This window comes from Urocitellus parryii, chromosome 1 (assembly GCF_045843805.1).
Source record: "Urocitellus parryii isolate mUroPar1 chromosome 1, mUroPar1.hap1, whole genome shotgun sequence".
Taxonomy (NCBI): domain Eukaryota; kingdom Metazoa; phylum Chordata; class Mammalia; order Rodentia; family Sciuridae; genus Urocitellus; species Urocitellus parryii.
The window spans coordinates 137,684,953-137,697,633 of NC_135531.1; the positions used below are offsets into that span (position 1 = coordinate 137,684,953).

The 12,681-nt window shown below is 37.7% G+C and overlaps 2 protein-coding genes across 3 annotated transcripts in view; both read left to right on the forward strand.

The window, feature by feature from the left end:
• Window positions 1-9,547, forward strand: part of Meikin (meiotic kinetochore factor) — a 136,684-nt gene extending 127,137 nt beyond the window's left edge. Inside the window, exon 14 of the mRNA XM_077799431.1 lies at window positions 9,414-9,547. Within this exon, the coding sequence (XP_077655557.1) occupies window positions 9,414-9,547 (134 nt within the window). The remainder of the gene's footprint in view (window positions 1-9,413) is intronic.
• An 82-nt stretch (window positions 9,548-9,629) lies between these two features.
• Fnip1 (folliculin interacting protein 1) overlaps window positions 9,630-12,681 on the forward strand; it is a 101,661-nt gene continuing 98,609 nt past the window's right edge. For both annotated transcript variants that reach the window (XM_026400139.2, XM_026400140.2), the window contains exon 1: window positions 9,630-9,799. In XM_026400139.2, coding sequence (XP_026255924.2) covers window positions 9,708-9,799 — 92 coding nt within the window. In that variant the 5' untranslated portion in view covers window positions 9,630-9,707. The remainder of the gene's footprint in view (window positions 9,800-12,681) is intronic.

Genomic DNA, 12,681 nt, shown 5'->3' on the forward strand with positions numbered 1-12,681 from the left:
TTTTTTTGAAATAGTTCTTTTTTCTTTTTACTTTTCTTCTTTCAATTTTAACTGACTTTTGATTCACTGGAAGATCTTAAGATGGAGATTTTGGTGTAGTAGCTTTAGAATAGGACACTTAAGAGTCAATATTTCTAACAATATTCAGGATGTTAATGTTACTGGTCCCTGAACCCCACTTTGAGTAGCAAAGATAAATAGGTCCACAACTTAGCTGCCCATTAAAATTTCCTGATTGTCTTGATATTTGGATCCCTTACCCAGAGATTCTTATGTAATTGGTATGGAGTATGTCCTAAATATCCAAATTTTTAAAATTTAATTCTAAGATATAACCAAATTTCAGAACCATTGATATGTACCGGTTAGGTCAGGGGATGAAGTGTATCATAATGTAAAAGTGGCAATGGGAAATAGATAAAGCTGCTCCATCCTGGAGTTCCTGATATAAAATATGGGGAAATAGGCCCTAGAGTCCTATGTTTGGGGAAAATCTGGGTTCAATTGCAAAAGAGTGGGGAAATGCAAAGGAAGGGTACATGGGAGAATGTGGTGGCTGAGGATGAAGAAATGAGAAGCACAGCTGGGTCAGTTCTTCCAGTTTAGGGATTAGGGTTGAGAACCTATGATGGCTATTGAGAGCAATCTTTATTGGGCTTTCTTCCAAATGTTATTGAGTAGATCTCCTTGTGTCTCCAAAGAGAACTTCCCCCATTATACCCAGGAAGAGATAGCCAGATATTATTCTTTCTGTTGTTGTTAATGATATTTTCATTTGTTTCCTAAGGCTTGATGGGGTGAAACTAGAGCCACCTAGATTTCAAGAGCTTGCACCCCAGGAATTGGTTACATATAACTACTGGACACTTTGATTCCTAATGAAGTAATCTATTGTTATATTTTCTCTCTAGATATTATAATAAAAACAAATGGCAGGATATAATAGCTGCGGCTGAATTTTCACTACTTTGAAGATATGAATGTGAAGTCAAAGTCAATAAAAGCAGAATGCCTACCTGAAATATGAAATTAAATTTTTTAAATTCTCCAATTATTTGTGGTATATCTCTGTGTAGAAATTCTATTGTGGTTCTTGTTGTTTGCTTTTAGTCAGTTAAGAAAAGAAACATTCTTCCCATATGTTTCTTAAATATTTCTATTTGTATTGTAAAAGAAGAATCAAAGAGCTGATATTTGAAGACTGTACACTAAAATAGACAAATTTACTATTTATGAAGAACCAGCACCAAGGAATTATGTAACTTCCTTTGACTGTTTTCTCTCCAAAGTTTATCCTTCCTATGGATTAAAAGTAGTAAAGTTGTTAAAGTGCTAAAAATGAAAATGCTTATTTTACAAGCTATTTTTAACAGAACTTAATTGAAACCACATGAGTGAGAGACTTAATTCCAGGTCTGACTGAAAGAAACTCTATACTCAAAATTTGCTGAAGCAGTGAATATATAATATATACAGCCAATAATACACTAAGTTATATTTTAGCTCACTCCCAAACAACCTTCCTTAGCTAGTACTATCTGTAAGATTACCATTATTATTATTCTGGTAACACAGTTTGTGGCATCTCAACAATGCCTTCCTAGACTTCAGCAATCTTACGTAGTGATCAGAATACAATGGTATAACTAACTGTTGGTGAGACTTTAACTCTGATCATTTTACTAATATTATTATACATAAAAAATAAATAAATAAGAATCAAATTTTCAAAGCTATGTCAGTATCAAAGAAAATCATAAAATATATGAATTAATTAAGGTTAACTAACCTATACAGTATTTTTTAAAAACAGGAATCCTAGCAAGATATTCTTGTAAGTGATTTGACAAGACTTTAGGCCATTAACAGTAAGCTGTTTGTGACTCTGTGATTTCATCTAGCAGTGAAATATGGAAACATTGTGAGGAAATGTAGAAGAGAAGATTAACGGTTCAGACTAGTATAAAGTTTAGACCTATATTATAAACTAGTATAAAGTTTAGACCTATATTATAAATTAGTACTCAATTAAGTCAGCAACTCTTGGTTGCAGGCAGAACTGTGATAAGCAGTAAGGGAATAAGAAATGAAATAAAGGGCTTGTGCCCTGCATTCAAGGAGTTTATAAACCAAGGGGAAAGGGAAGATACTTGATTCTTGCATTGGGCCTGTCCAGGTGTGTGTGTGTGTGTATATATATAGTGATATATATCACCCTGTCCAGGTAAATACTTGGACAGCGTGATATAATTAAGAAAGTGATATAGCTAGGATTGGAAGGTAGAACTATTTTAGTATTTTTGTTTCATAGAGTTGGAATTGGCACTCAAAGTTTAGAGGTGGAGGATATAAATTCAGTATGACTAAGAGGAGGAAAAGTAGAAGCCTGCTAGCTGGCAGACATTAGAAGTCCAAAGAGGATACCTGTTGGCAAATCCTAGGAGGTTGTACTCTTTAGACCTGAGAGTAGGCCTCAGAAGTCTTAAAGTAAACCTCTCTAGATAATCATAAAAAAGGGGCTTATCTCTCTGGAGAGAGAATCTTCACAGTTTCCATCACATTTTCTAAGTGTACTCCTTTACTATGGCCTATAACAAATGAAACTTAATTTTTAAGCATTTAAAATTCTATTTTCAAATTATGCCTTATAAAAATAATCTCAGATGTCCTCTCTTAAAAATCCAGTTCAAAAATGCATGAAAGGTTTGTCATTTCCATTTTTAAAATTTTAAGTAGAGTGGGTCTCTCTCATCATGGTTTGTTCAATTATGAATAGCCTCAGAGGTCTTAGGCTATTAACAGTAAGCTGTTTGTGACTCGGTGATTTCATCTAGCATATTATACATGAAGAATTATGTGTTTATATAAACAATAAAAGGGTGTGATACCCAGAGTTTCTAGTTTATCTTCAACCTGTCCTGCTCTGCTATTTCTTTCTAACTTGCATTTAAAATATTTAATCAGCTTACATCTTAAATCCTTCTAAGAATCCATATAAGCTATCATTCTTTACCTGCTTATGTCCATGTTTTCTATAAGAAAGACTTATGGGAAAGACTATGCTTTATGCTTTGTCACCCTCCCCCACCAACACACACCTACATACATGTATGTACATGCACACATACAGCCTGGCTTCAACTTTTCTTCTCCATTGACACTGTCCTGAAGGCTACCAACAACCTTCTACCCTGCTGCCCTAAGGGTACTCTGCCACTGAGCTACATCCCCAGCCCTTTTTTATCTTTTGAGACAGTTCTCACCAAGTTTTCCAGGGTGGTCTCAAAACTTGTGATCCTCTTGCCTCAGCCTTCCAAGTTGCAGGGATTATAGGCATGCATCACCACCACACCTGGACGTTAGCAACCTTCTGGTTTCTTTCTCTTTTTTTGTACCAGGAATTGAACACTGAGCTATATATACTCAGTCTATTTTTTATTTTGAGACAGGGTGTCACTAAGTTGCTTAGGGCCTTGCTAAGTTGCTGAGGCTGGCTTTGAACTTGCAATTCTCCTGCCTCAGCCTCCCAAATTGCTGGGATTATAGGCATGTGCCACAATGCCAGCTCCGCCAACCTTCTTGACATTAATCTAAGAGGTATTTTTCAGTTTTCATCTTGCCCAACTTCTTCCAGCTAATGATATTGCAAACTTCCTGAAAGCCTCCAGGAAGGAGTAATGTCTCTGAAATTGTTTTTCAGGCTTTTATCTCATCTCTAGCACTCTCTTCCATTTCTTTCTGAAGACTACTTTTTCTCTCAGTCTTGATACTTCTTGGGATTCTGTTCTGGGGATTCTTCTAGTGCAATGAAAACTTGCCCTGTGTGATTTAATAAACCTGTGGCTTTAGTTACCACATCTGTGCAAAGTGATTCCAAATTTTTGTCTCTAACTATCATGGTTATTGGTCATAGACGTGTGGGATGACTTCTCCTACATCCTTCCATTACCTTATAAATCCATCCTGTATGGATTTTAAATATTCAAGCCATATGATTTAGGATCAATCTTACTATTAGTAGGTTAAGTCAGTTAACGTTAGCCCTCCCAACGTTGGCATATTGATTGTTTCAGGGATGGGTCCAAGACCTAAAATTATGCTATTAGTTTAATTATCAGAGCTTTTTCTTAGAATGCCAGTACATAGACTTTTTCCTTATTCTTTTGGACGATAAAGAAAGTCATCTTTTGTCCACAGTTGAAGGTTCTGCCTAGGCATAGAATCTACACAGAGAAATTAGAGATGGGATAAGCAACTGAATTCTTAGACTTTGAGTCAGAGCTCATGCTTAGCATGCACAAGGCCCTGGGTTCAATCCTTAGCACCAAAAAACAAAAGAAACTAAGTTTTTGATACCATTGGTGTTGTAGTCCCTAGGTTCGTTTACTTTGTCTAGTTATGAGAACTGATTTCATTCTTTGTTTTTGCAATCAAGACATTTCTAAAATTTCCTACATCATAGTTACAATGCCTTATAATTGCCTAGCAAATCCTGTTTGTTTTTTGTTTGTTTGTTTTTGCTGCTGTTGTTGTTTTGGTACCAGGGATTGAACCCAGGAGATCTTAACCACTGAGCCAACCTTTTTATTTTTCATTTTGAGACAGGGTCTTGTTAAGTTGCTTAGAGCCTTGCTAGGTTGCTGAAAGCTTTGAACCTGTGATCCTCCTCCCTCAGCCTCCTGACTGCTGGGATTATAGGCATATACCACCGTGTCTAGCGTAAATCTTGTTTTATTTATCTTCCTAGACTGTTAGCTCCATGAATGCAGAAATTATATCTCTTCTTTATTGTATTTCCAGATTCTTGCACAGCTGAGACACACACATTAAGCATACTGTTTAAAAAATATTTTTAAAAGAGGGTTTGTCATAGAAGTGTGCCATTATATAAAAGACCTTCTTTTATAAACTTTTAATAACTTGCAATAACTTGTTATTGATTTGCAATAACTTGTTATTGATTTGCAATAACTTGTTATTGATTTGTTGTTCCTTAAGGGCAAGGACTGTCTTGTTAATTATTGTATTATTGATTATTGTATTCTTAGAACCTGGAACATAGTAGGTAGCTAATTTTCAGTCTCTTGTTAGATGATTTCTATTAGTATACAAAATTCTCTGGTATCGGGCTGGGGTTGTGGCTCAATGGTAGAGTGCTTGCCTAGCATGCACAAGGCACTGGGTTCGATCCTCAGCACCACATAAATGTAAAATAAAGATATTGTATCCACCTAAAGCTTAAGAATAAATATTTTTTTAAAATTCTCTGGTATCACCGCATATGTGAGGCACTGAGTTCAATTCTCAGCACCACATTAAATAAATAACTAAATAAAATAAAAGTATTGTATCCATCTACAACTAAAAAAAAAATCTTCAAAAAAAAGAACATTTCCCTTTTCCTATTTCTTCTTTGCACTTCAACTCAGCAGAGACTTTTTCTACGCTTGCGTTACCATTTCCTTTCTGCTTTTATAAAAAATTTTAATTTGTTAAATAGTACACCAAAATGTATTACAATTCATATTACACATATAGAACACAATTTTTCATATCTCTGGTTGTACACAAAGTAGAAGCACATCCTTCATGTCTTCACACATGTACCTAGGGTAATGATGACCATTGCATTCCACCATCTTTCCTACCCCTATTCCCCCTCACTTCTTCTCCCTCCCCTTTTCCCTATCTACAGTTCATTTAATATTTTTTTAAAGACTTTTTTTCTTTTTAGTTGTAGATGGTCACAATACCTTTTGCTCTAATCACTTCATTGAAACTGTTGTTAAGATTTCCATATTGACAAATGTAATGAACACTTAAATTTTCAGCAGCATTCAACATGGTTAACCCATTCATCCTTTCAGGGTCATTTTTTTTTTTAAATCATACTGCTGCGCCCTCTCATTCTTCTGTTTTGGGTCCTTCTAGTCCTATAAGTATTGTCCTCTTGAGTTGTAATCCTTGATTGTTTTCTATATACATATACTCTCTTTAGGAAATGATCCATTGCATTATTTTAAATTATATATATGAGTGATGCCTCTCAAATTTCTCTTTCCAATTCTGGCTTCCTCCATATACTCTACTTGAAATCTCCACATCAGATATTTAATAGACAATACAAATTTAATTTTTCCATACACAGTATGGAAAATTAAAAATTATTTTTTAAACCTGTATTTTCCTTAGTCCTTTTTTAAATATATTTTTAGTTGTAGAATGACACCATACTGTTAATTAATTAATTACTTAATTAATTTTTAATTGGTGCTGAGGATCGAACCCACTATATATGTGAGGCAAACACTTTACCACTGAACCATAACCCCAGCCCCTTCCCTAGTCTCTCTCTCTCTTTTTTAAAATCTGGAAATGGCGTAAACTGCTGAAGGCAAAAACATAGGAATCATACTTGTTTTTTTCTTTCCAATTAGAATTATATCTCTAACTCATTAGCCACTATTAGTTCTCCCTTAAGATATAGGGGACTACCAATTTGGTTTCTCTGCTTCCATTCTTAATCTGCTATAATTCCTTTCTACAGAATAGCCAGAGTAAAATCATAAATTGGATCATGTCTTTATCCTATTTTAAACTCATTGACAGCTGGGTACCATGGTGCACACCTATAATTCCAGCAACCTGGGAGGCTGAGGCAGGAGGATTGAAAATTCAAGGCTAGCCTCATCAACTTAGTAAGGCCCTAAGCAACTTAGTGAGACTCTGTCTCAAAATATAAAAAAATTAAAAGGGCTGGTGATGTGGTTCAGTCATCCAACTTTTATATTTTCAGGAGGATGATCTTGGAAGTAGGTGGAAGAGACCATATGCTGTTGGGGATTGGGAAAGACTAAATCTTCTGTTCTTGAGTGATAGTGCAGGCCTTATGTCTATTTGTAACTCAACTGTTTCACATTCATATAACAACATTAATGAGTAGACAACAATTTTTGTCTTTCTTACTTTTTTCTCCTGGCTGATGCCTTAAACTTCAAGACACCTCAGCTTCTTTGTGAAATATACTAAGTAGAAGGGAAAAAGAGATAATATACATTGATACTGAACTTGAAAATATATAAAATTTTAAGTGTAGTTGTTTTTTGTTATAACTTTGTATCATTTCAGCGAATTCTGTGATTTTAGTATTATTCTGCAATATAGGGAAAATGTGATGAATGTTAAATCAATTTGTTTCTCTCTGTACCTTCCAAGACTGAGACTACAGAAACGCAACTATTACATGATTAGAAAATATTAAAGTAACTCTTATGCAACCAGTGATGTTCTTTCCCTAACTATTAATATCAATTATTACCCATGAAGTAATTTTTTCCCAAGATGAAAGTACACAAGGTTGTTGTTATTTGCAAACTTCCTTCTAAGGAGACCTGGAAGTAACCTTCTTTGTCCCAGCCAATGGACAGCCATTAGTCCTTATTGTTTTGCCCCCTATATAAGAAAGCTTTAACCTATTTCTACTTGCACTCACTTAGAGGAATGTGCTAGTGTGAAAACAAAATTTCCCCATGATTGCTTCATTGATATGATGTATAATTTTTTGTTTTTAAAAACTTCATGGACTTTATTTATTGTTTATAAAATTTTCATTTCATATTCAAACATTTTGTGAAAAATGTAGTTATTTTACCTTATTCAAATTTTTTTCAGCTTTGACATCAGAGTCCAGAGGATTATCTGAAATGTATAAGCAATGTAATTCCTATTTTGAGCCTGTATTACCTTGAAACTTAGGCAACCTATGGAGGACCTTTGAATGAATTTTAACTTCCCTACTTCAGAAAAACCTTCCCTTCCCCTTACCCCGCAAGGATTGAACTCCTGGAGCCACATCCCCAGACTGTTTCATTTTTAAATTTTGAGACAGGGTCTCACTAAGTTGCTGAGGCTGGCTTTGAACTTGGTGATCCTCGTGCTTTAGCCTCCCAAACCACTGGGATTACAGACTTGTGCTACCAACCCCGCCTTCCAAGCTCTTATTTCACTGCATAGTTCTTATTAATTTCACAGCACTAATCACTATCTGAAATTACCTTACTTACTGTCTTCTCACCTAGAAAGTTAGGGTTTTTTTTTGTTGTTGTTGTTATTTACTTTGGATCCCTAGTGTCTAGAACTTAATGTTTGTGGAATAAAAACACAACACTCACTTCTTAATCAACTATAGTTAGTGCTTTTAAAAAAAATCTTAACATTTTACCTCAATTCATCATTGAGATATAAATTTTGCCAATTAGTTTTTTATGTTAGAGCCATTTTTTTTATAGCTTAAATTTTAGCTGCATATCAGACGCTTAAAGAAAATTAGGTTTATATGCCTGGTTAAATGAAATTCTTGGAAAAGCATGTTTATCCAGCCTTCCAAACACATACCAGTTATTTCCAGACATTCACATTGCATCCCATCGGAATTGCATCCCATTGTACCAAATTCCTATGCCAAAGCGGGAAGTAGGTAAATGGATGGGGTGCTAACAATGTGTAAGACTCGCTCGATTTGAACCCTGATATGTTTTAACTCTCCGGGTTTAATAAGACTCCTCCTTTTTTTTTTTTTTTTTGGCTGGGGGGGGGGAGCGATTTTCTCCCCTGTCATTTGTTTCAATTCTATAGTTCCTCCTTTCCCCACACGGAGACATTAAGACATTAAGATATACTTTTAATTTCGTGAAGTTCTAATCTGACTGTTCCTCCCTACTCTGCCCAAATATGTTATTGTTGTTGTTGTCAGTGCTGGGGATCAAACCCAGGCCCTTCGAGCAAGCGTTGCAAGCTCCTAAAATTCTAAATAGTTAACCTAAGGGTTTAGATATTCGTACATAGATGTCTTCTACAGGCTTCTTGCCTCCGTTGGTTTTCCTTGTGATTTTGTTGGTTACTAGTGAAACGTAGCCTAACTCCTGAGACTCCAATCACTCTCTCTTTTCAGAGGTTAATTTCCAGAGTGAGAGTTCTAGACTCTGTAAAGGAAACTAGAGCGGCTGCCGGAGTCCCTGGACTTCTTTCCTGTTAGCCATGACTGGGACGGCAGTCCTGGCAGGATCCTCCACCAGTGCCCCTAAGCCCGGCTCTGCGGAATCCCGCTCAGTCTAAATCTCTCATGGCTACCGGGTTGACTATGGGCGAGCCTAGGGTCCTGGGTTCGCTCAGGTCACGGCGCCTTCTCTGCTCTACAGGCCACCGGAGAAAGGTGTGATGTCGTAGAACCAGGGTCGGGCGGTTGAATGTGGTTCCCTAAGCGCCCAAATCCTGGGTGTGTCTTTGTCCCTAAGTCACTGGCATCGATCCTGCGCGTTCCCGCCGTAGCCCTAGTTGCTGACAACTTCGTCGGGGATCTGAACCTGAAGCGCTTTCTCCCCGCATTCCAACCACCTTGGGGTCCTCTCCCACAGCGCACGCCCCGCCCCCTAAGCTGCCGCGTGATGGGATCCGCCCGCTAGCCTATCGGAACCGGCTCCGCCCCCCGCCCCCGCCTCCCCCCCGTTCCGCGCTCCGCCACGTGATGCGGCTTACTGCCAGCCAATGAAAGCCGACCTTGCTTCGCGCCCCGCCCCGCGCGCCGTGGCCGTTTGAAGTGACTAATTTCTGTCATATGACTGAGGCACCCATGGGGGTGGCGGGGAGGCTCTAGGATCGGGGGCCTAGCAAGCACCCAGCCGAGCGACCCCGGCCTTGCGGTGGCTAGCATGGCCCCTACGCTGTTCCAGAAGCTTTTCAGTAAGAGGAACGGGCTGGGCGCGCCCGGCCGAGACGCCCGGGACTCGGATTGCGCGTTCAGGTAGGGCTGCGGGGTGGGGGGCGCGGAGCGTTGGCTTGTGGGTTCTATGGGTGTTGGGGCCTTTGGTGTTCAGGCCGATGCGGCAGCGTCGCGCTGAGTTGGGTCCTGGTCCGTGGTGGGGTGGGGTCAGTTGCTGACTTGTACGCGGGTGTTGGAGGTCCTACCCCCTTACCGCACCCCTAGTCGTTGCCCCTTCCCCCTTTCTCGGGTGGTTTGTTTACTTCTTGCCCGCAGCCACGCGCGGCTCTCCAGCTTCGGGCTGAGCTCCGCGGCCTGAGCTATTGGGTCCACACGCCTTCCTGGATGCGAGGAGAGTTGGGCGCGGGCTGGATTGGACCTCAGCCGTGGTCCTCCGGGCCGAGGAGTTTTCTCCCCTCCTCCCCGTGACCAGTCGCCCTCTGGCAGCTGTCTTCCAGCTCGGTTGGCTTTGTGGAGTGAGCAGCACGTTTGGCCAACCTTCGGAGTATAGAAAGGACGGGAGGCGCGAGTGGGCAAGGTGCCGTTCTTTCAGGTTTCTTGGAAACTAAAATTGGAGCGGACTGAGCGACCTTAATGTTATCGAAGGAGAAATGTGAAACCTAAGAGGTTAGAGTTACTACTGACAAGACTGAAGTAGGACTAAATCAAGTGAAGTCTGGCGTTAGAATTGGTGGAATTTTACAAACCCTTGCAACTCTTAACCGAAAAGGAGTCTTTAAAAATTGAAAACGATAGCGAAATATTTTGTGATATATAGACTTTGTTAAATTTTGGTTGCTGTACCTGTTGCTGGCAGAATAACTTTTTAGGATGGTCGGATTTGATATAAACATGGATTCAAGGTAAAATTTAGCCGTGAAACTACATTTGAAGAAGATAATTGTATGTCTTCCAAAATGCCTTCATGCTTATTGCAGTGTGGAAACTTGCAAACAGAACTAGGCCAAATGTCAGCTATCACTTAATTGGAAGGATAGCAAAAAGCCCAGTTGTCCAATAGTAATAGGAAAAAAGAGAATCTGTCAAATTTTACAACAGGCAAAAGTTGCAATGATTGTGTACCACAATGGTTTTAAAGGTTTAATACTCCTATTCACCCTCTTAATGCAGCTCACATCAGGAACCATTCAATAAATATGTGTAATTGTAATATTAAATGGAAAGAAATTTAACTGACTTTTAGAGGAAGAAAAATTCCTATTGCAAACATTTTGGAAAGTGTTTACTTAGTAAAAGACAGTTTTCTTAGGTTTTGATCTTTTCCACTGGAAAGTGAATGTCTTGCCATACTCACCTGCCTTTCGTTAAACATTTCTTTAGAGTTTTTCTTTTGAAAAATGAAAGTGCAATCTAGATAATAAAGTGCAGTCTACTACACTGAGATATCCAGTAACTCATGAGACGATAGGAAGCAGGTTCTAGGGGATACTTAAAAGTTCACATTTAAATAGGCAATTGTTTCCTGTTTCAGAGCAAAGACTGACTTTGGATACTCAGGTTTACAAGGGTCTCAAATCACTGATGTGAAAACATTTTGTGTCTGTTTTTTTAAATGTAAAGTCTGCTGTATAGTTGTGTAATACTTTACAGTTGCCAAAAAACTTTCTCATCTGATGTTTCACAACAACCATGTGAGATAGGGCAAGTAGCAGTATAGATAATATATAAGCCTTTTTCATGGAAGCCCAATTACTGCAGTACCTCATAGAAGCTATTGTTATAAAAATAAGATGTGCACATGTGGAAAAAATGAGAACACTGGTTAACATCACATAGAAAGTGACTTCTTATCAACCAGATCTTTTTTATTTATTTCAATGAGCTATAATTCATATACAATAGAATATAAATACATTTTATGAGTACAATTTTGTGAGGTTTTATTGTACCTACTACCCCAGTGAGTTTTAGCTCACTTCTATCACTCAGATTGTTCCCTCATCCTTCTTTTTTAAAAATTTATTATTATTATTATTGCTCAAAACATTACAATGATCTTGACATATCATACATTTGATTCAAATGGGGTACGTAATCTTATTTTTCCCACCTGTACAGATTGCAGGATCACATTGGTTATACAGCCACCTTTATACATAGGGCCATACTAGGTTCCTCATCCTTCTTTTCAGTCAGCTTTTAATCCTTATTCACCCAGCTTAATAACTTACCTGCTTTCTGTTATTAGTTTTGTCTTTTCTAGAATTATATATGAGTATAATCTTCTGTTATGTGTCTGATTTATTTCCCCTCCAAAATGATGATTTTGAGGTTTCTCCACATTGTTGCATTTATTAGTGGGCCCACCCACCCCTTTTATTGTTGAATGGTATTCCACTGTATTTGTGTTAATATATCCAAAATTCTTTGTGCATTCATTTGTTGGAGCATATTTGTTTTCATATTTGGTCTATTATTATCAATTCTGTGAATATTTGTGTACAAATATTTCTTTGGAAATATATATTCTTATTTCTTTTGGGCAGATAGCTAGGAATAAGATTTCAGGATCATATACTAGGTATTGTGTCTGACTTTTAAAAAAAATTATCAAACTCTTCCACAATAGTTGTTCTATTTTATATTCCCGGTGTATAAAACTTACAGTTGCTCCACAGTCTCTCCAGTATTTTATTAGTCTTTTAAAAAGATTAAATAAAATTTTTATTGTGGTAAGAAACATGTAATATAACATTTACTATTTTAACCATTTTTGAGTCTTGATTATAGCCATTAGAGGGGCTATAGTGGTATTTTCCTGAGGCTTTAATTTACATTTGCCTATGGTTATGTTCAGCATCTTTGAAAGTAATCCAGGTTTTTTTGTTTGTTTGCTTTTGGTTTGGGGGGGGGTTGTTTTAATTTTTTTTCTGTAGTTGTAGATGGACAATATACCTTTGTTT